At 39.2% G+C, this 24,029-nt stretch overlaps 1 protein-coding gene across 1 annotated transcript; it reads left to right on the forward strand.

The window, feature by feature from the left end:
• The first annotated feature begins 14,656 nt into the window (after positions 1–14,656).
• On the forward strand, positions 14,657–16,345 carry LOC124640356. Its single transcript, XM_047178089.1, has 2 exons — positions 14,657–15,090; positions 15,855–16,345. The coding sequence occupies exons 1-2, from the start codon at positions 14,743–14,745 to the stop codon at positions 16,218–16,220; spliced, it is 714 nt and encodes a 237-aa protein (XP_047034045.1). The 5' UTR covers positions 14,657–14,742; the 3' UTR covers positions 16,221–16,345.
• Positions 16,346–24,029: the final 7,684 nt, after the last annotated feature.

Genomic DNA, 24,029 nt, shown 5'->3' on the forward strand with positions numbered 1-24,029 from the left:
TTTTAGCCAAAAGCGTATTTACTTGAAATTGTTAACTTGAACTTGAATTTAACATTAGGCGAATAGAAAATTTTATAGCTTATATTTCTTTTATACTTTCTTTTAAATTTATTTTAAACTATTACTGTCGTTATATTTCTTTTACATGTCAATGTATAAAATACGGTCTTCTATATATTTTCTGTACCAGTTTGCAAAACTTCAAGGCTATTACTAACCATGTGAATACGTCTAGCAGTACAGAGCCTAATATCCTCGCCTATCCAGTCCATCCAGCGAATAGCCTCCATAACCATTACCATAACGGGTCGGAAAAACGCGAACAAACCGCCACAGTGGGCGCACGCCCTAACCCATATTGTTTTACTTAAACGACATTGTAAACTCAAGGGATTTACATCGGCGACCGGCGACCAGTGCCGACTTATTTTTGTACTCTTCATTTTAAATAAGTTACGTCGAATTAAAAATGAAAGTTCAGTAGAAAGGTTTTTACATTTTCAATTGCTTATTTAATTACAGTAGGGATATAGGTGTATTTCCAAGAATTAGCTAAGAAACGAAAGCTTATAGTTTGTCTACAAGCAGCGCCACCTATCATGATGTCGTCATTAACTACATGTACGATACCGTCACAGTTAATCTAGGTACATTTCAATAAAAAAAACTGCAATATTTGTTTTAAACAACTTGTAAAACATTTTTCTAAATATGTACCATTTCCCTCCAAAGCCATTTCGGTACAAATGGGAAATTAGAGCATTACCTGTGTGATGTCGGGTTCATAATTTCAATTTATTTGTGCGCCGAACAGACAAATTAAATAGAGGATATTAAGGAACATGTTGATGCTCTGTGCGTGTGTGCGTGCCTGTGTCTATTCAATACATTTAGCTAGGTAATGGTGTTGCGGTCGTGTGAGTTATTAGCTTTGACAGGAACCTTTCGAGTAGGAACTAATTATAGGCCTTGCTTTAAGTTAATAAGATGTTAGTAGGTATGGTAGGGCCGTGATGGTTACCAAAGTAAAACTATCCTACCCTGCTAATAATAGACGCGACGTTGGGTTGTTTGTTGATGATAGATGTTTGTTCGTCTTTCACGCAAAAATCACTGAATGGATTACTTTGAAACTGGGCAGTAATATAGCTTGTATATGGAAATAAAAAAAGAAGTTTATAAATAATAATTCGATTAATCCCATAGAAATGAACCATACAAATAAATACGAAGGTTGTTCTAAAAGGTATTTATAAAATAAATAGCATGTTTCAACGTTGTTTTCTTGTAGGCTGCCTCGTAAATATGTTAGTGTCGAGATGACGTAAGCAATATACCTTTGTATGTACCCATACCTATGCGATCTAAAGGTACGATCTTTATAGGGTAGGTTAGGTATATCTTTAAAGGAAACCTACATACTCACGAGTTTGTGAGAATGAGTAAGTAATAATTACAGAATTTATCGGCGAGTAAAGCTTTGTGAACTATACCTAACAAACAAGGAGAAAATTGTAATAATATTAACAGCTGTCTATAATCTATATCTGTACCTACTTTGACACTAATCTATACCACGTTAGGTTAACAAAGTAAAGAGGCATATTTTTTTTGTTTCAGTAATAAGCTATATTTTATCCGGGCATTGGTAGTAGTTCCTACGAGAGGCGACTGAAACCGCAGGCAAACATCTATATGTATCAAGACAGAACCTTAAAATTCCCTCCATATTATTCATTAAATATCTCGGCTTTTTACCGATATGAACTTTAAGCGTATTAATAAAAACATTCGTAGGAGTGTTGTTTAAGCAATAATGAAAAAGCTTCACTCATTTACTTAAAACACAAGCAAAGAGATTGGGGAGAAAGATCTGGGGGGGGAAGCCAGGGTATGGTCTTGGTGGGAATCGCTGGATGTGAGACCAGCATTACCTATAAAATGCCAAGAAACCATCTGCTGTGTTAGTGGTGGAACACCGAATTTGAGCAGAGCCCTGGCCAGTCCGAGTCACCAACGTTCCCGCCGTCCCTCCTGGGAACTGCTGCACCGCGCAATCGCGTGGCCACCACCACGAGGTGCAGCTGAGCTGAAGGTGCAGGGCGCAAGGCGAGTCTTCTGCGCCTCAAAACAGAACCAACTCATTAGGGAGGAAACCCGAGAAAAAACCCGAGCACGCCCACAGGCTCCAAGGTGGCAGCCCCACCAGTGGGCTAGGGTATAGTGGGCTAATCACTCGCTTCATCATCATCATCAGCCTATCGCAGTCCACTGCTGGACATAGGCCTCTCCAAGTGCACGCCACTGAGATCGATTTTCGGCTTCTCGCATCCAGCTCCTGCCAGCCGTCTTGCGCAAGTCATCACTCCACCGTGCCTGAGTCATCACTCGCTTACCTAAAACCAAAAGATTAAAGAAACTGAAACAGTGCAAAACCGGACCGATCAAACTACGACGACCTTTGGCATGAAAATACGGACACGAATTGCTTGTTGGAACGTGCGAACACTGAGCGAAGATAGCCGACTAGCCCAAGCAGAAACAGAAATGTTGCGATACAAACTGCAGATACTCGGTCTCAGCGAAGTGCGCAGAAACGGATTCGGTGAACTGAGAACGTCCAGGGGCCTTACATTTCTTTACTCCGGGAAGGAAGATGAAGAGGACGTACGTGAAAACGGCGTGGGATTCCTCCTTTCTGACGCTGCAAAGAAGAGCCTACTGGACTGGAAACCCATCTCAGAGAGAATCATCACAGCCCGGTTTAACAGCAAAGCCCGCAAGATAACCGTCGTTCAGTGCTATGCGCCTACAAACCCGGCATCAGAGGAAGACAAAGACGATTTCTATAGTGCACTCAACCTGACCTTGAAAAACATCCGCAAACAGGACATAGTAATCGTCATGGGAGACCTGAATGCCAAGGTTGGCACAGACAACGACGGCTGTCAAAGACACATGGGTACACACGGGATGGGAGTACGGAACGGGAACGGGGAGAGATTCTTGGAGTTCTGCCAGGACAACGACCTGACCATCGGAGGCACGCTTTTTATACATGGAGACCACCATAAGTATACATGGAACTCACCCGATGGAATCACTAAGAACCAAATCGACCACCTTGCCATCAGCTCCAAATGGCGCTCATCACTGCTCGACGTCCGCAACCGTCGTGGCGCGGATATCGACAGCGACCACCATCTAGTCGTAGCCGAGGTGCGGCTCAAAGTAGCGGTAGCTCGTGCTGCCAGCTCGACGTCCAGGGTAGGAAAAAGATTTGAGGTCAACAAGCTGCGGGACCCAGACATAACCGAAGCCTTTCGGTTAGAGCTGCGAAATCGCTTCTCCGTTCTCGAACCAGACTCCACTACTTCAGTCAACGCGGAGTGGAACCACATCAAAATGGCCTATACAGAGACCAGCTCCGTCGTTCTTGGACACAAAACATACGCTCGTGAGGACTGGATGTCACAACGAACCTGGAACCTCATTGAAGAAAGGCGCCAGCTCCACCTTCAACTTCTGACAACCAGCGACGTAGCAGTGCGCCAAGACCTGAAGCTGCAATACTCCCTGATACGCAGGAAAATCTACCGCAGTACTCGTCATGATCGACGAGTATGGGCTGACTCTATTGCGGATTGTGCACAACGCGCTGCTAACTCCGGCAATCTCAGGGAGATGTACAAGGCGACGAAGACCTTGGCCGGGAATCGGAACCAGAGGAAGAAGAAGCCCTTAAAAGATAAAGGAGGCCAGCTGATTGTGACATCGGAGGGACAGCTTCAACGCTGGCGGGAGCACTTCGAGGAAATCTTCCGAGTCCCAAATGACCCCGTAACCACGGCCGTACCTGCTGCCAGCTTGCCCACATCAAACCTGGATATCGATGTGTCTCCTCCTACAGGGGAGGAGGTAATGAAGGCTATCCGTAGGCTAAAAAATGGGAAAGCCCCAGGAGTCGACCTCATCACAGCGGAAATGCTCAAAGCCGACATTACCACCGCAGCAAACGCACTGACTCCCCTTTTGCAGAACATCTGGTCAGCAGAAGAGTTACCTGATGACTGGAACAAAGGCCTTCTCATCACCGTACCCAAGAAAGGAGACCTCAGTGAATGTGGCAATTGGAGAGGCATCACTTTGCTCTCGACTCCTTCCAAGGTGCTCTGCCAGATCATCCTGGACAGGCTGTCGGGGGCCGTCGAGCCTCTTCTGCGTAAAGAGCAGGCTGGCTTCCGTCCCAACCGATCGTGCACGGACCAGATCAACACCTTGCGCATAATCCTCGAACAGGCATCAGAATGGCAGAGGGACATGTACTTGACCTTTGTGGACTTCGAAAAAGCCTTCGACACGCTGCGATGGAATTGCATCTGGGACCGGCTTCGTGAAATTGGAGTCCCCGAGAAGATCACGACCATAATTAAGGCCATCTACGGGAAATATTCTTGTAGGGTAACTCACGACGGCCTCGTCTCGGAGGACATACCGGTTCATGCGGGTGTACGCCAGGGGTGTCTCCTTTCGCCTCTCCTCTTCCTTGTTGTCCTTGATGGCATCATGCACCATACCACCAAGAACAAGCGCCGCGGCATAGAGTGGGGACTATCCAACGTCTTAGAAGATTTGGACTATGCCGACGACCTATGTCTATTGAGCCACACGCGAACCGACATGCAAGCCAAACTGGACGACCTGCAACGAGAGGCCATGGAGACGGGATTAAAAATTAACACCCGGAAGACCCAGGAAATGAGGTGCGGAGTGACGTGCTCATTACCGTTGCTTATCGGCACAGAGGGAGTGGAGAGGGTCCACAAGTTCACCTACCTCGGGAGTGTTGTGTCGGAAACAGGAGGGACCGAGGAGGACATCACGTCGAGGATCGCCAAAGGGAGAGCAACCTTCGCACAGCTCCGTCCTGTGTGGCAATCACGGAAGTTGACCAGGAGAGTTAAGCTCAAAATATTCCGGTCCAATGTCAAAACCGTATTGCTGTACGGATGCGAAACATGGAAGGCCACAAAAGACATCTCGCGTAAGCTCCAGGTCTTCGTCAATCGCTGCCTTCGTCGTATTCTCGGTATATACTGGCCCGAGAAAATCTCCAACATAGAACTGTGGGAACGCTGCGGGGAGACACCGATCGACCAGCAGATCAAACGCCGCAAGTGGAACTGGATCGGCCACACGCTCCGAAGGGACCCCGATCACATCCCGAGGCAAGCCCTAGACTGGAATCCCCAAGGGAAGCGGAAACGTGGCCGCCCTAAACAATCCTGGCGGCGGACGATCATTGCAGAGGCGGCGGCTATAGGCAGAACGTGGAGCGAAATAAAGCGCGAAGCTCAAGACCGAACGCGATGGCGGAGCACTGTGGATGCCCTCTGCCCCATCTAGGGGACATAGGACTCTAAGTCAAGTAAGTAAGTCAAAGAGATTGGCTTTCTGTTCACAATCTGTTAAACTTTGCCGTATATTGAAACAAATTGTGGTCATTGAAAATATTTCACTTTTTACAGCTATCACTTTACATTGCAAATTATATCGTGGCTTTGTTATATTATTTAACACAACTTTCAGTTATGAATTTCCACATTTGTCGATTTGTTTTACGGACAAAAGTTTTTAATCAATTGGTCGTTTGTACCTATTTGCTGATGGATTCTGTAAAAGGGATGTATTTTTAACTAGTTATTTAAAACACATACGAAATTGACTGAGTGGTTATTTAAAGCTTTTGTACAAACAGAGCACTCTCACACATTAATATACAATTTTAATAATAGTTGTGTCGAACATATTTTTGTGTCAGGTGCAATATTTTCGGGCACACACACACAATATCTCATTTGAAGCGCCAATGGACTTGCTACTTTAATATATGAAAGAAAAGAAAATACTTTAAAAGTAAAAGTAGGTACTGATTTTATCCGATTTCATTCCGAATATACATATAAAAGAAACATCCCACAAAGGACATAACGATAACTTACAAACAAAAATCCAGCACAAACCAAGTACACACTAAACCGCGTTTAGGTTTTAATAAAAACAAACTACCTCAAAAACTGTAAAACCCGAAACCCAGACACCAGGCTAAAGCCGCTTCCACACGACACTTGTCACGCGTCACACTTGCGACACTTACTCGCACGACTGTCGTGCATCTGAAACGCCCTTATGGCGTTACTTTAATAGTTATTGGAACTATGCTTGACAGTAGAAACTCCATTGATGTCATAGAATCGGGTTGGTCGGCCAAGTTCGGCCTTTGTAGCAAATTATACTAACGGCCTGGAGATTGAAAGTCCGTTCATAGAATCTGATTAGATGGATACCATTGTGGGTAAGTTTATTACGGTGCGCTGCTTTATTTTGTATTTTCGTTTGATTCGATACTTGTAGTTTTTAAAGTTAAGGATGAGTTTTACCATGTAACCAAAATAGTAAACCATAACCAGCTGCATAACTTGCCGCCAATTATGGTTTGGTTATTGTCATACTGTCTGCTAAAACTATCCTGTTGTTGAACAGGTATTATCCGAGCATTTTTGCAGATTTTTATAAACATTTAAGTATTTAATAAAACATAAATAAACAAACCAATTTCATAATACCCAGAATATTGTTTTACATCGAGTTAACAATTAATTGGTGAAATGGCACTGATGAGCGATACCTGATATCAAGTAGACTTTATTGCGAATCATTATTTAATTTCCACTCGAATGGTCTCGATTACAAAGAAAACAAGCTGCAGGTAATTATTTACACGTACTGTGCTATGACGACGGGGTCAGTTGAGACACGGGTATGAATGTCACTGTAACTTATGGCCTTCGTGACCTTATTGACTTAATCTTTTGTAATTCTCTGACCTTCGTCAATGTAATTCTTTAACCTGCATATTATAGACAGTGTAGATAAGTATTAATATTTTCAAGTAGGATCGTTAAATTAAAAGACACAGATTATGTTCACACATACATAAGTGCTAATTATTTTACACACAGTCAGTTAGCCCCAAAGTAAGTAACTGATTAGCTTGGTTATGCTAACACAACTGATAAACTTCATATGCTCGCTACATTTCTTATAATTTTTTTGATGAAACAAGATAATTATATCTAAGTACTTCCAACACACAAGTGGGACAGTAAGCCGAAGCTAGTCTAAAGATAAAAGCAGAACATTGGAGATTTTTCTCGGAATATCCGAACAAACGCAGGTATAACATGGTGTGTAAAGGTCTTGTTCAGCGAGACATCGCGAGCCAAATGAGGTGAACAAGATATGTAATGAACATGAACTGCCGACATTACGGGAACCTGTGATCCTGTGCTCAAGTAAATCTCATGTAATAATAGAGAAATATACCCTGTGTTAAGGATATAATAGGTTCTCGTTTTAAGAGTGTCACTGTTTTTAATCCACAGCTAAAAGTGAAGGCGATGCTTTCAACTGTGAGTTATTCCAAAATATTTATTTACAGTTAAACATGGAATATTTTCTTATCGTAGTCTGTATAAAACTATTGTTCAAAAATCACTTTGAAAAAATAACTCCGAATTTTAAGTAGCAGATAGTCGCGCGTCTACCGCAAACCTTAGCAGTATATTTAAAAGAGCTCCTTACATCGCTGCAACGTTATCCTCTGCAGTGCGGAGACTGCGATTGTCTGTTAGTCCCGCGGGAATTAATAGTCCCGGGGCCCGCGCCCAACACTATGGCCCGTTTTAATTGATTCCCGTTTAATTGGGCTTTTTATTAGAAACAGTAAAACAACGCTGTAAAAGTTCGTTTGGATACAGTTGACAGTTATTTGCGTTTCAATTTGATGCGGATTAGAGGAATATACGAGCACGCGTGTTTCAACGCTCGGATTAAACCTGGTTTGCTTGTTTCGAGGTTTATTAAAAGTTCAATAGTTTTCGTTTTTTTTTTATTGCTGTGTGAACTACATTTATAATACATTTTATGTTACCTACATGATTAGATCTACTCAAGATATTAATAAGCTTAATAAATCACGGACAGATGACGGTTCATTATCTATGATTATCTACCTGTGCCATAAATTATCTGATATCTATTCGATGAAATTATTCTAGAAGGGACCGAACCGTCTATGAATATTATAAAGCAACTTATCCTAAAATATTTTTTTAACTCAGTAAAATAACATAAAGATACTAGAACGGATTTTATATTATTATACACAATTTGTATGAAATCTCCGGTGCATTGGATTTGAGCCGTAATAGTATTTGTACCGATACAATATCGTCAATCATCGCAGCATCGCACAAGTCGGCGACCGATCCCGCGCCCATTACAGTAATTGAATTGCCAACAATTTGTTTCCTTTGAAGAAATTGTTTATATCATAACAACGTACCTAACAACTCAACACCAACACCTCTGAGCTTTAAAGCATGAGCATAAGGTAGATTTTCGTGTGACAATCGGTTTTCCAACAGCAACTGGACATTGGTTACAGGACCACTCGGAAGTATTCGGATTTTGATTTATACCCGATAACGGAATTCGCTTATACCCATGAATGCGTAACACGAGAATGCGGAAACGGGAAATTTATGCCGCTTCTTGTTTCGACTTTAAGTGGAATTGAGATAAGCAATGCTGTTTCCATTCACTGGGATGAAGAGGACAAGAATGTCCGACTGTGGTCCTTTTTGTGGCAATAACTTGTGCAACAGTTTCAAGTTTTAACTGTCCTGGGCCCCGATTCTCCTAAGTTAATAATGTCAAAATCGAATAAAAATCGAATCGCAATATGATCGTAATAGCAGTTTTAACCATATCGGGCATTCTGCTACTAATAAAAGACCAATCGTATTCGATTGACATTTGATTGGTGTGCGATTGGTCTGCTATTTTGATGATTTTGGTCTATACGGTAGTTTGCTGTACAATCATTTTGCAATCGTAAATCATTTGCAGACAAAATGATTCATTATTGAATGACAGAAAAGGATAAAAAGGCTTATTTCAAAGAAAAAATAGCGGAATGCCACATACGCTTCAATCGTAATCGAGTCGGGATTGGATCTCAGTCGAATCGAGTCGAACGTCAATCGAAGGTCGCTTAAGTAAAATTAGGAGAATCGGGCCCCTGAATTCAGTGCCGTCGAGTGTACTATGAATTGTACGACAAGTTTATGTATTTTAAGCGCAGACTCCGGCTGTTCGTGCAAAGTTTACATAATAATTAATAAAATTAACGGTACAAGTGTCGGGGTGACAACACCCTGTTGTTATGAGCATTACAAACGAGTTACACAAGTGACAACTTCGCCCAACTTTACCAGACCCGGCTGAAGTAGATACGTAGATAGGAAGGTTATGTGCACGTGTGGGAACAGGATGAAATACTGATTAATTCGTTATTGTCATTACAGTTACATAATATATTAGCAATATCAGTTAATACAGTGACCTTTTTGAGTCTAGACGCAACAATGGAATTTCTCCGCTCCGCTCCGCAGTCGTGGAGCCTGTTAAGTAGTTTATGCCAAGTCCTCCTTAAAATTGAGCTTAATAATTCAATCAAAAACTATCTTAGACCTTGCCCATGTGCTAAGTGTCCGATCACAAACCCTACTTTTCAGTCCTAACATCCAGTGTATTCGAGTCTCCGTCTACATAGCTGTTGAGTGACCGTGTAGTACGGCGCTAACCGCCGCGAGCGATGCCCAACTTGTGCTAGTGTGTGTTTACTGCCACTGTTTGCAACTCATACTATAGTTCGGCCATTCAGAGAATGCGTTCCTGACACGTCGCGATTGAACTGACGACGTAACTTTGCAATGGCGTTGCAGTTACGATAAAAATATTTTTGCTGGTTGTTTACCGTTTTAACAATTGAGGAGCATTAAAACAACATTATTATATCAATAATCAATGAATGTTATAATTTTGTGCCAAACTGAGTGTCAAATAACTTGGTAAACAATATTTTTCTAAATCTATACTGCGCTATTACAAGGTTATGTCAGCGGTTTATATTTTGTAGTGCTGTGCTAAAAATAACAGGCAAGTATCGTAATCTGTTCTTATACAGTTATAATATAAAATAATACGTTTTGATTTTCTTTTTAAGAATTGGAAAATAATGGACTATAAGACTTAATTATAACGTTTATGAAATATAAAAATAAAACTATGACCAAACCGCATTTTTATACTTAGATTAAAAATGGTAACCCCAAATGGCGTTATGGGCCGCCATTTTGTGACGCTAAAACAGTCGTCCGTTGTCGTTTCGTGCGCATAGACCACGTTTTTCAAGTGTTTTCGATCTGTTTTTATTTGATTACCCGGCTTTTGTTAGACCGAGATATCAGGATTGATTCTGTTATTGATAATAATATAATTATACATGTAGGCGAAGATGATGATGAAGACACCACCTCCTCAAGCAAATCGGAGTCTGATTAATATTCTGTTCGCACATTCAATTCAATGTACTTGTAACAAAGAATAAATAAAACAATTTTATTATATGAATATTACCTTTTTTTGGTTTCCACTTAAATAACTAAAATATAAAACAAATGATTCCGCCAATTTAAAACGAAAATAATCTTAAAATAATGCGGCGGTTCATTTTGAAGGAACGGTAACGAACTCAGTGTTATGTTGTGCCCATCACTAGTCGTGACTAACTGATAGGTGTCAGGAACGCATTCTCTGAACGGCCGAAGTATAATTGTTTGTACTAGACGGACTTGCTTTCATTTCGTTTGAAAATAAAATTGTTTGCTTTGTCAATATGAGTTTGATTACAACTGACATCTATTATGTGTGCTCATTTTATTTTCTTAAAATCACTTGAGATTGATTTATCAACGGGTTTTTTCATGAAAATTGAAAAAAAATCATTATTTCACTCGTGCAGATAGTTTTCAGCAGGCTGATTTTTGTTTTCGATTTAATTGAAATAAAAATATTGCACACATTACAAGTTACAACGGAAAATTCGATTACTGTTGCTTAATTTCAGCATAAAAAAAATTCTAACCTTTCTGAACATGATATTGTCGACATGACAATGATATTGTCGTTTCCATACTATCCACATATTCTGAGTAAGCCATAACTTTATGGCACGTCCGCAGTGGGCTGACCAACTTGTGACGTCACACACGTTCATACATCCTCCACTTGTTATACTTACTACCAGTATGACCACAGCTTAAATAAACTCAAAAATAAACTTATTATACCGAAACACAGAACACAGGGATATAAGAGTAGCTTCAAATACACAGCATCGAAAATATGGAATAATATTCCCCCACCTTTAAGAAATATTAAAAATGCATTTAATTTCAAAAACAAGTGTAAACAGTTAGTTTTGGAAAAACAGAAAAATATTTAATAAATGCCTATTATAAGCTGTGTATTTGAACTACACTACACATTGTATCACTTATTATTCTATTATTATTCTAAGATCCTAATTTAATATATTATTTAAACTAAACAATAAAAAGCCACGTCCGACAAACTTTTCTTTATTTTTTTTTTTGTATTATATTTAGTTTTTTTCTGTAATGTATGATCATAGTGTTAAAGATGTACCTTCATTGTATTTGTTTTTTACTGTAAACGGGAGTCAAGGGTTCGAGCTGAAAACCAGCGCTTGGCAACCCCATTTGGGAAGCCTAAGCATAAGCTGACGCTCGAACCTTTTGCTTTCGGTATTATAGCCTCCATGTTAAGTTTTTTTTTCTGTTTGCTGTAATACTGGAAACAATAAACTTCTATTCTATTCTATTCTATTCTAAATATATTCTCTTTTAAACAGTTGTGAAGCTACATACTAACATTCGTAACAATGTCACTCACACACGCATGTGCTCGAAGCACGACACTCAGTACTGACAGCACCGGTAGCGCCGATAACGATGCACATGCGTGTGTGAGACTCAGTTTTACGAACGTTAGTAGGTAGCTTCATAACTGTTTACAAGAGAATTTATCTAAACTGTGGTATAACTACACATTATACGTTATTATAAGGTAGGAAAAGTTTTACGCATGTTGAAGCTTCCTTTGTGGAGGATAGCGGTTTTATAAATACCTACTGATGTTTTATTAGGCATGGGTTCAGCCTAAACTGTTTGGGCTGGAGTACCGACTATAAGCGTCCGTTAATACAAGTGTTTGCTTTGATTTTACGTGAAAATTTATTGGGCTCCAAACTGTTAAGTTAGGCTTGCTTGTTGGTCATTTAGTTTTAATTTCTGATCTATGCTTAGTAATATAAAGATGGATTTATATTTTTTTAAACTTCTCGCGGAAGCTAGTGTCATAATGTAATGCAATATTATCTTTTAACTTCTTGTACCTATGCCTTAAAACAATCGAAAATCTATTTTGTCTCGCGTATATCTGCGCTCCCTATCCGACATACAACAGCTTAAAACATTCAATTCTGTACAAGAACAATATAACTCCAGGCACGATTCATTACACCCAGCACTAGCGCCTCGCACGATAATTAGCGCGCACCTGGTCCCGCTAAGTGGCAAGCGTGAGTAAGCTGTGACGTCACGCGCGCTCTCACCTCCAATCCTTGCCGATATTCATCTCCCTGCCTAGACATCGGATTAACTTCGGCTCTATTAAATACCTAGCTTTATATGTATTGGTATGTTCTAGGTTCAGGAATCAGTAGTAGTAAAGTTAAGCTGGATGTGGTTGATTTCTGGATGGGTGACCACTTTGCACACTAGTAGCTGTTTCTAGCGCTTTCTACCCGTGTACCATGGAAGGAAGATACCTTTCCTACTTGAATAAAATATAGGTACCTATGTCAGTCGAGGATAGTGTAGCTTGCTTACCAAGAATGGAAGAATTTTCCAAATCGGTTCCGTAGTTTCAAAGTCAGGTACAAAAAAAGCAAAATAAATGCCGTGTTATAACATTGGTGTATGTAATCTGAAAATGTTCTTTCCCTATATCTCCAGTGGCGAATGGCGATCCACAGGCTGATAAAACTAAGGATAGTTTTTCATAATCTCTGTTATCGAAGATCGTATGTGTTATTTATTTGTTAACAACTAAAAATATATCTCAAAACCATCTGTTAAGCCGTTCCACGAGCAATCTGTTTGTTATTTTGATAATGAGATGTATTCTTCCAAAGATACTGATGTACCTACACTGTATCACTAGTATTTTTCCAGCCTCCACGCGTTCTTCTTTTACTAGGGCCACACTAACGTTTGACGTTTGACGTCAATGCCCATTATCGCGATAATTATTGCAATTTTTTTTTACCGCTTTAAAGTTGGTGGCTAGACTTCAATGGTCAACGTGATGGCTTATGGCGATAAAAACGGCGTTGAATTTTCTTCAATCCAAGTGATGATGATGATGATGTCCTCCTAGCCGATTATCGGCTACGGCGGCTGTTCTCATGTAAGGAGATTAGCCAACTACGCAGGACATATTATAGTGCACGAGCATTTGCGCAGACACAGGTGCACTCACTATTCCTTAACTCTCATAGCCCGATGGGACGGTAATCCGACACGACCGGAGAGAGATCAGGCGCAGGACCGACATTTACGTGCTCTCCGATGCACGGGTGTATCAATCACCAGCTTCCAGGCTCCGGGCTGCTTTTGTGAAAGTCTTCTAAAACCCACAAAGCGATTTCGGCCCGACTCGGGAATCGAACCCGAGACCTCGTGCTCAGCAGCCGCACTAGCGACAGCTAGACCAACGAGGCAAGTAGGATGGACGTGGACAGAGTTTTATATTCGGCTTTATTAAATCATTACCGAATAAAGAGAGAAAAAACAGGAAGATGATCTTGTAACTTGAGTTTCGGATCCCACAAACATGGTTCTGTTTGCAGAATCTCGAAAAAAGTCATTACTTTCTCGTTACTCCACTCCGTCGCCAAAGAACGTATTTTAAAACCAAAACAAATCCGTCATACATAAAACAAACACGCGTTAAACTATTTGATGTACCGCCACTTGAGTTATCGCCAAACGGCAAACGGCCATTGTATTTATCGCGTTAAGTTGTGGCCACACCTAAAGTCAACGTCCATTATCGCGAAAATGAACGGCATTTCCCGTTATGCTACTGCTCCATCTGCGTTATGCTCCTGCTCCACCTGCGTTAGCGTTAACGTTAATGTCAATGGCCAACTACACGTTACTTATTGCATTAAAAATGCGTGTTGGCTACACTTAGGTACAATTCCGAAAAGAGTTAACCCCTCATGAAGTAACGCGTTAACACACATTAAAGAGGTTAAACTTAGACACACAAAATAATTCTAAAAACTAAAGCTTTCTCATTTGACCATTCCATTATCGTGCTCGTAAAATGCAGTTACCCCTTAAACAAAGTACCTACACTCATCCTTGCATGCGTCCTGTGCGCGTGTGTTTCGTGGAATGAGACGGCATTAATGTAGCCAACATCACTTAACTGCGCACTAAAACCCTTTGATGTGTCCAAAAAACCGACACCCGAGTTATCGCTTAACTTTTAATGCTATTAATAATGCCATTAAAACGTTGGCCACATCTGTGTAACGCCAAAATTTTGCGCGTTAAGACGCAGGTGGAGCAGGGGCATCAGTGTGCGTCGAGAGCGCAACGGGAGCAGACGTGTTAGTTTTTTGTTCGACGCATTTGCTTCACTATCACACGTTTTTGTTATAAAAAATACGTAGGTACTATGGCGACGGAGTGGAGTAACAAGAAAGCTATAACTTTTCTCGAAATTCTGCAAACAGAACCATGTTTGTGGGATCCGAAACACAAAGGTTACAAGAACCGAGGAACGCAGAATGATGCTTGGCGCCGAATAATAGAAAAAATACCGTTTCAAACAACTATTGAAGAAATTAAGAAGAAGAAGGAAAGCCTAATGGGTTATTATAGAATCCATTTGAACAAAATTAAGAAAACGTTGAAGTCCGGCGCTGGCAAAGATGACGTATATACAACTAATTGGTTTGCATTTGAAACGATGGACAATTTCTTGCGACGAGTATATGATAGGAGCCGCACATTAAAAACAGAGGTAAGTAATACAATTAGTTATAGGTACATTATGTCAATGATATAGTCATCAGCAAGTGCATTTTTGGGTTTTAAGGATCATTTTTTTTATAATAACGCTAGTGCTTTACTTGCCTCCTATCATACTAATCACTTTTTTGTTGATTGTTACTTCTTCACGTCGTCGCCGCCCGGCGCGCAAAAGATGCGCACGAACCGGTTCAAACCGGCGCGCGACGGGTGCTGCGCCCATTATGCTACTGCTCCATCTGCGTTAGCGTTCAAGTTAATGTCAATGGCCAACTACACGTTAATTAGGGCATTAAAAATACACGTTGACTACACTTACGTAACAATGCCGTAAAGAGTTAATCCCTCATGAAGTCACGCGTTAACATACATTAAAGAGGTTAAACTTAGACACACAAAATAATTCTCAAAACTCTAAAGCTTTCTCATCCGATCACTCTATTATTGTGCTCGTAAAATGCAGTTATCGCCTAAACAAAGTATCTACACTCGTCCTTGCATGCGTCCTGCGCGTGTGTTTCGTGGAATGAAATGGCATTAATGTACTTCGCACTAAACCCTTTGATGTCCAAACCGACACTCGAGTTATCGCTCAACGTTTAATGCCATTAATAATGCCATTTGTATAAAATGCCATTAAAACGTTGGCCACATCTACGTAACACCTAAATTAAAGTGTTAATTTGCGCGTTAAGACGCAGATTGAGCAGTAGCATAAAAGTATAAAATTTAAATAGGTATGTTTTTTTCTTGCAGGCAAATGACGACAATGAGGCTCAAGAAGGAAATTATTTCAATCAGAATAGTTCTCATTTGTCTACAGAAACTGAAGAAGCTACGGAGAATATTTTGGAAGGAAATGGAACTCGACCAACAGAAAATAGATCTCAAAATTATGGAAGAAAAAGACTTCGTCAAATGGACGAAGCTTTTAAAATGAAAGAGAAGAAAGATGATGAATGTGAGATTTTCGGAAGACTTATCGCAATTAAGCTGAAACAAATAAGTAATCCAAATACGCGCGATACATTGATGAATGATATTCAAAACTTAGTATTTCGTGCATGTTTGGACGATCGACTGGAGCAAGAGTCTGCAGTACCTCAGTCCTCTACATCATAGTCTAGTCTCCATCAAGCATACAGTGCATCGCCATTTTACTAGTTGTTAAAACTATTTTTCTTTAGTAATATGTTGTCATAGTAAGGAGTAACTAATGATGTTATTACATTTTTAACAGTACATTTTTAATTACTATGTTCAAAAGTATATTTTTGTGCAAATGCACAGCAGTTCACTTATTTTATCCATTTTCCCAAGATAGGGTGGGCAGTATTCACAATGGCCGGGAAAATTTATTAAGCATACCGTTTTATCATATTGCCCAATTGAGTCGGGCATTATGAATACGGAGCGGCCATTATTAATAGTGCCCAGACTTATCAAATTTCCCGTAACAGTGATAATGACCGGTCAAAGTAATAAATTAATCACTTTGCTCATAGGTCTTGGGTATTACTGATAATTGCCGGTCTTTATTAATAATGCCCAGATAATCACGTTGTCCGTAACATAGAGGTATATTTATTAATATTCAGTTGGGCTTTCACAAGGAATGCACATTGGATGACTTTCTATCTACTGGCTAAAGGCTGCCAATTTAACAATCAAGGCTAAATAAACAAACAATGAGATTAAAGATTTGCCTATTTTAGAAAAAGGTATTCGTTTTTCGGCAATCCGCTTACCTTAAACCAGATATTCCCAGATTGATAGTTTCTTTACATAAACCAAGAGTTTTATTCTAGGTAAAAGTAATAGGCGTTGAGATGTAAGTACGAGTAAGTAATGTCTGTCGGTTGGGCCATTTATCTCCGAAACGGCTCGACCGATTAGTGCGGCCTCCTCTAATGGCTTGCGGTGTTAAAGTAGTGCTGTAGGTAAGCCAGCTTTTAGGCGATCCCTAACAACAGATTCCTCTATGGCTTTGAGATTTATTCGCAGTATTTTTGTAAATGCTGAAACTCGTTAACGTAAACAAAGACTGTGTAAACAGTTCTGAACATGGAGGTACTGTTTTATAAAAAAAGCTGTGTGTATTCAGTATTTGAGTCTAAGTTTGAGTAATTATAATTATTCACGCAGTTACTATTAAGTAGGTAATGATTAGTCATTTCAAGACAATATTTATTTAATAATTATACAATGAAAATGATTTATTTATAAACGTATTATCTAGAAATTAGTAACTATTACAGTTTAACCCCGTTGGTCGGTATGTCGAGTCGTCTGAGGCGTGAGCGTGACGTGACGCGGCGCCGCGGGCTTAGCTCACACCTTCATATTTACCAGCCCTTGCTTAATCTGCTGAGCTAAGAAACTTGCAGTCTTACTCATAAAGTCTTCTTTAAGTGTTAGAATTCCGTAATTACACTTACATTATTCGTAATGTAATTGGACTCGTTTTCTATAAGTGCAAAGCAACCTTTGTGAATCAACCTATTTAAATAAAAGTTGTTCTTATGTAGAGATAATGGACATATGCTGCTTCGTATCAGGTGTGTGAAATAATAATGTGGAAGCGGAAACCGCGAGAAATATACAGTATGTTGATAGCAATGTCTTTGTAAAATAGAGCCCAAAATAGTGTTTATTCTATGTTTAGAACTTTTATTCTATCACAACTAACAAAGACTAAAACTTATAGCGAGCTATTATTATTGTAATTTATAAACGACGTGCGCTTAGTCACCGAAACCGTGAATTATTTGCGCCAGGACCTAACTACCGACGGAGGCGTGAAACAAGCCTGGCCTGTCATTACTTATTTAAAACTACAACAAAACACGGCTTCACTAAGAAATATTTAAATGCCGTGCTGCCAGTAAACAGTGACGATATTTAATATTAAATTCGCGACCTGGTTTACACGAATTGTTAATTTTCAGTTTGTATTCGTTTTTTCCGCAACAATTGTCCTGCGTGGCCGCGGTGCGATGCGACGCGATGATTAACGAGCGAATTGTGAAGACTCACTTGAGCGTCATGCCGCTAGTTCGAGAGCTCATGTATCAAATATTTCGGTGATCTGCAGCGAATGCATTGTTAGGTACTGGTTATTGCTTTTGTTTGTTGCTTTCTTTGTTTCATTGCATGCGTATGTTATTGGAAACGATTTTTGGATGAGTAGGAATGTTTCGGTGGATTAAGCTAAATTAGCATTAATAGGTAACAGTTTCGACTTACGCCAAGTTTTCCTTCATTTTGAGAAACATGCCTCTTGTGCCTATATAGTGAAGATAGGCTTCCACTAAATATATTGATGTAAACAATTAGACATTCTAGTGTGAATCAACAAATACAAATAGAGCTTCAAACACCTAAATAACGAGCCATGTGCTCATCACAAGCTCCTGTACTATAATAACAATGTGATACCTCACCTGGCATACATTACATATTCAGTGGCTGCGCCTATCGTAACACAGTCTAGACCGTGCGCGCTGTTACTTAGGCAACTCATTAAATATGTACTCTATGTATACCTGTACCTAGGACAGGTGTGTGAGATGCTTTATGACGTGAAAAGAGCATGTTTAGAGAAAATTTTAGCTGCAATGATCATTAAAGAAGATCTTTAAACACTTATGTTTAAAGATCATTTCAGAAAGACGGATGAAGGAGAAGTGACTGTTATAGATATGACGTCATTTGATGACAAAAGTATCGTCTGAGCTGCTACTGAATTGCTCACAATTTTTTTTCATTAAGACTACATTTTCTTATACTCGCAATTTCTTAGGTTTAGTTGACGTTTTGTTTCAACACTGAGGTCAATGACATCCGAAAATAAAATCAGACAAACATTTTAGTGTGTGTACATGATTATTTGACTAGTAAACTTGTATTTATCTCGTAGGTAATAAGTTTTCTAAATAGAAAAGAAATTCATACGTATTAGGTCCAAGTATATTAATTACTTAATCTGGGATTTACAGCGTCCTTCTTTCAATAAGTTGCAATCTATGTTTGTAGAAAGAAAACCTTTTTACCAACTAAAATTCATTAAATATTTTTGTCTCGCCACTAAGTAAAAATTGAACCAATTCTGTGTGTAATCCTCGAACAAAGTGAGATATACATAAGTACTAGGGCTCCATAAAATACTGCAGCGTGTAAATATCTCCTAAGCATGGTGGATATTTCAATGGGCAATATTAGAATAGCAATCGATCAGTACAGACACCTGGGACGAGAATACATCGATAGCTTACTATCATCGTTTGCTGCTGCCCTACTATGAATAACTTATCTTTACCTGAGTATTTATTTATTGGTTTTTTAACCTACGAAAACAATATAACATGACTGCGGTGCGAAAATGGTCAGGTCGATATACTTCTAGACTCAGATCAAAGATTTCTTTGATCTGAGCCTCTAGAGACCTCTATGGACTCTCTCAATTAGACCTATGTAGTCTCTAGGCGTGTCGTTGTAGGTCCCCTTTGCTCGTTCAAGAAGCAAAGATACTGTTCTAGAATTCAGTATTGTTGCAATCCCAAATCAGCCATATGTTCAATCATTACCCCATCTGGCAATCAAACCCTGGTCTGCTCAGTATCCAGCTAAGCCACTGCGCCAGAACCACCATAACTTGACATTGATGGATAATGATGCATCGTGGATGCTCTCACTGTTCCTATTGTACGTACATCGTGACGAAGATCCATGGTAAAAGATTTCAATACTCATAAGGGGTCTGAACTTATGGTGGTCAATACTCAGATTGTATTTAACCTTCATATCTTAAAATATCATAGATAATCTATTGTTCCTATCTGACCTCAGACACTGAGGGACGCAAACCTGAAAATTAAACTAATACCTAAAAAACCGTCCGACAAACTAGCGACCTTCAGCAACACTATAATTTTGAACACTATAAATAGAAATTTAATACCTGAAATTCTACAAATTCTACAACGTATAAATTATCAAACTAGTTAACGAGTACCAGCTGTTGTAAAATGACTTAATTAGCTGTCAAAATAATGCCTTATAACGTAGAACCTATTTTAAAAACCATTATTATTCGAAATATCGCCAAAAATTTAGTCCATTTATTTTTTACGTATTTAAACACCTGTTACAGCCTTTGTATCGTCCCACTGCTGGGCACAGGCCTCCTCTCACACGGAGAAGGATTGAGCATTAATCACCACGCTTGCTCAATGCGGGTTGGTGATTTCAGACTATATAGTCCAGGTTTCCTCAAGATGTTTTCTTTCACCTTTTTATCAGCCATTGGTGTCCAAGATATAATAAGAAAGTACATACAAACTTAGAAAAGTTGCATTGGTACTTGCCTGACCTGGAATCGAACCCACACCCTCATACTCGAGCGGTTGGTTCTTTACCCACTAGGCCACCACGACTTTTTTAAACATCATGACAGACATAATCTATGTTCTGATCAATGTCATATTATATGTTTTACTAAGACAACAAACTAGTACTTACCCATCTATAAGCAGAGCAAGACAAAGGTCAACATCGACATACCACGTAGGTCGTCACCGAAACACATGAATTAAATAATTGGCCTGTAATGGCCTTTAGACATTTACAAGACATTGAAAGACAATAAAGTCGGTAATTTGATAAATTTTAACGATTATTACAGATAGCCTTTTTACCCTCACGCCCACGCCGCGTATGAAACGCGTGGGCCGATTCAAACGAGCCCTTGTCTATCGTACTACGCAAATGCTTTACGCGCTGCGGTTGCAAATTTAATCAAGGGCCAAAGTAAAATTCTAAATTGACTGAAATATTTTATTTAGAATTTCAAACGTGCTATTTTTGACCTACAGGTAACCCTTTCTAATTCATCTACATATTCAGCTTTGCATGTATCAGCGGTTTGCTACATACGATCGGGTGTGAGCCAGGTATGACTATTGCCTGAAAAATATGAATCTACAACACAGATTCGAATATAACGAACACAATCCAACGGATACAATCCTGTTTAATTTGCATGCTCTTTGTCCAATTGGCAACGGTTAAAAGATTTCTAGAAAACTCGAATATCCCGATCAGTTACTAAACTCAGTGGCCGTCAAATATTGACTGAGAGAGAATCTTAATTCCCGCAACATTTGCTCACTGGCGACCGACCGCAGCTGTTTAAAATGCAGGCTCCACTTTGTGCCAGTTTGAATCAACAAGAATTTATCCTTAACGAATTTGTAACCGACTTCTGTTACATCGGACCAATGGAAATTATCCTGACCTTGTTATTTAAAATTTAACTTTCAGATACAAAGTTGGCTTAGAAAAGATTTTGTTGAAATTCTTTTTCGCGGAAATTATTCAGAAAGTCAGAAAGGGTAGATAAATGTTAATAAAATCACGCATAATCTGAGTTTCAGCAATAATTTACACCCACCCAAAACCTTCCTGTGTATGTGAAATTCAAAAAGTTAAATGTCAATCAAATAATTTCAGTACTACATCAACTTTGTGGTTTTAATCACATCAATGTGTAAACACTTGTTCTTTACTGGGCATAAATCTTATCGGATGATGTTGATTCCAACCTGACTCTTAGGTAATATGTACCTATGTACGGCCCTACATACAACATGAATCTTTTCTATACATTAATAGTCGAACAGAGTTAACTTGGCATGTAAAACATTAACGATTACCTACTACTGATAGCACAGCAGTGGCACAACTCTAGCGTCACGCATATAACTTGGGTGCAGTCGGTAAAACGCAACGACGTACTAACAATTGTGATGCAGTTGCATGTATCGTGTTTATGTGCCTAATCAACACGGCCTGCCAAATGTTCATTAGTGCCGGGAATGCGGCTGAATATCCCCTAACATAACAGCGGCCTGCCTTTAAATCAAGCCGACAATTATCTACCTTAACACAATTATATCAGCCGCCTCTACACCGAACTTAAGCCTTTATGAACATAATTATATAGATATTGACGTAAGAGGTCGTTTAATCCCATAGCATATGTAAATGGATACAAATAATATTATGGTCACTAATACATAATATCAGATGAAGCAGTAGACAAGAAACATCTAGTCTGAGCAAAGGTACAAGATTCAAATTGACTGTTCAACATATTTTTTACTAATTACTGAATAGAACATCATCATCATCAGCCTATCGCAGTCCACTGCTGGACATAGGCCTCTCCAAGTGCAAGTGGAGAGGCCTGAATAGAACATCACAAGCCAAATAGAAAATGGATCATATTACGCACATCGAACAGCAAATTTGCAAGTCCGACACAATAGTTGCACTTATGAAAACCCAACCAATAACATTGTTAGCTACCGATATTCCAGAATCTTCTATCGCGAGTCATTCATTAGTTGGCACGTTACACGTCGGTGTGAGCTTGGAGGAGCTCATTGAGACGTGTCGCCTGACAAATGAGACGCGCACCTAATTACCAACCGCACCCACTATTGGCACTAGGTAGGTATGTAGGTACAACCGCTGACAACCGTGTGTAGGTACTAGAGGCAGGATTGTGGCTCTTTTTGTGGTGTCGAGTGTAATGAGAGAAGAAAGTGAATTTGTAACACTGATGTATAGATACATAGTGGGCAATGTTATGTTTACCGCATCTGTGTTCAATGGATTGATATAATGAGCTGCTTAAATCTGTATATGAATTCAATATCACAAAATATTCTTAGAAGTCAGAATAGTATGTTCAGAGCTTTAAAAATCTTCAATCTTTATATATTAATTGTAATTTAGGCTTGGTTATACAAGAATCGGTTGCCATTCTATTTTCAGGAATCAAAATAAATTCAATTCGTAAATATAGAGTAACACAAGACGCACTAGCTCGTAAAGCCAAACATATTTCACTTTCCTTAGCTAACAAAAATATTAAATAAAAAATACCACGTTATCAATTCCCCCGCAGCTTTCACTAAGAAAAACAAGGAAACTCAACATAAATAAGGGGGAAACACTTTCTTAACAATATATCAGGCGTACGTCTATTAGGTACAGTCAGCACCAAAAGTCGATGAACAGAATCAATATGACAAAACACCTGTTCACAATAAAATGCCATAAGTTATAGTCGCAACTAGGAAACAAAATAGACTGTACACCAGAAACTTACAAAAGTCGTTAAACACGAGTATTTCAAAAGTATCTGCGCACTAGTATTCCTAAAGTCGCTGTACACCATCAATCCAAATGTCGCTGAACATCATTGTATCAAAAGTCACTAAACAGCAGTAAATACAAAATTAGGTTAACAAAGTATATTTTTAATGTTGCCGTGTGTTAATCTACTTTTGACGCTTATGTTGTTCAGCTACTTTTGGGACAGTACTTGCTTGACCTTAATAATGTTAACACGTTAGTATCTATTTCAATAATTTTAATAATTATTTTGGAAATACACTCTTTTGCAAAAAAAGCGGGCACCTATGCGAAATCTTAGTTTTAAGGACTTTACGTGTATTTCAAAGGGTTTTAATGATTGTAGTATGTTTCTAGCATCAAAAGGGTTAGCCAAGCATGCGTGAGAGTGTATTCTAAATTTGAATTTTGTACAATTGCTAAGAAATTGGTTAAACCTTGTTTTGGACTAATTGCTGGCAGAAAGTTCGTCGGTGTTTTGAAAAGTTTTTGAAGTGATTTTCAGAAAACTGATAATGCAGTCTTAATTAATGTACCTTTTTTTTAGATCAAAACATTTTTGAAAAACTATGCGTATTTGATAAAATTTTCACCTGCTCTAAATGGGCTATACTGACGATTGATGGCAATGTTAAGAGTTTCGGTATTTTAGTGTAAAGCGTTCTTCTGTTTAGATATTATACCCACGTGTTTTAAAATATCACTTTTTCATAATTAAACACTATTTGG

Source organism: Helicoverpa zea, chromosome 20, assembly GCF_022581195.2.
Source record: "Helicoverpa zea isolate HzStark_Cry1AcR chromosome 20, ilHelZeax1.1, whole genome shotgun sequence".
NCBI classification, from domain to species: Eukaryota; Metazoa; Arthropoda; class Insecta; order Lepidoptera; family Noctuidae; genus Helicoverpa; species Helicoverpa zea.

What these genes read in the sequence shown, in the direction of transcription:
- LOC124640356 (XM_047178089.1), top strand. Translation starts at nt 14,743, where the DNA reads ATGGCGACGGAGTGGAGTAACAAGAAAGCTATAACTTTTCTCGAAATT. An exon ending in GCCGCACATTAAAAACAGAG is followed by an intron (nt 15,091 to 15,854) that starts GTAAGTAATACA and finishes TTTTTCTTGCAG; the next exon opens with GCAAATGACGACAATGAGGC.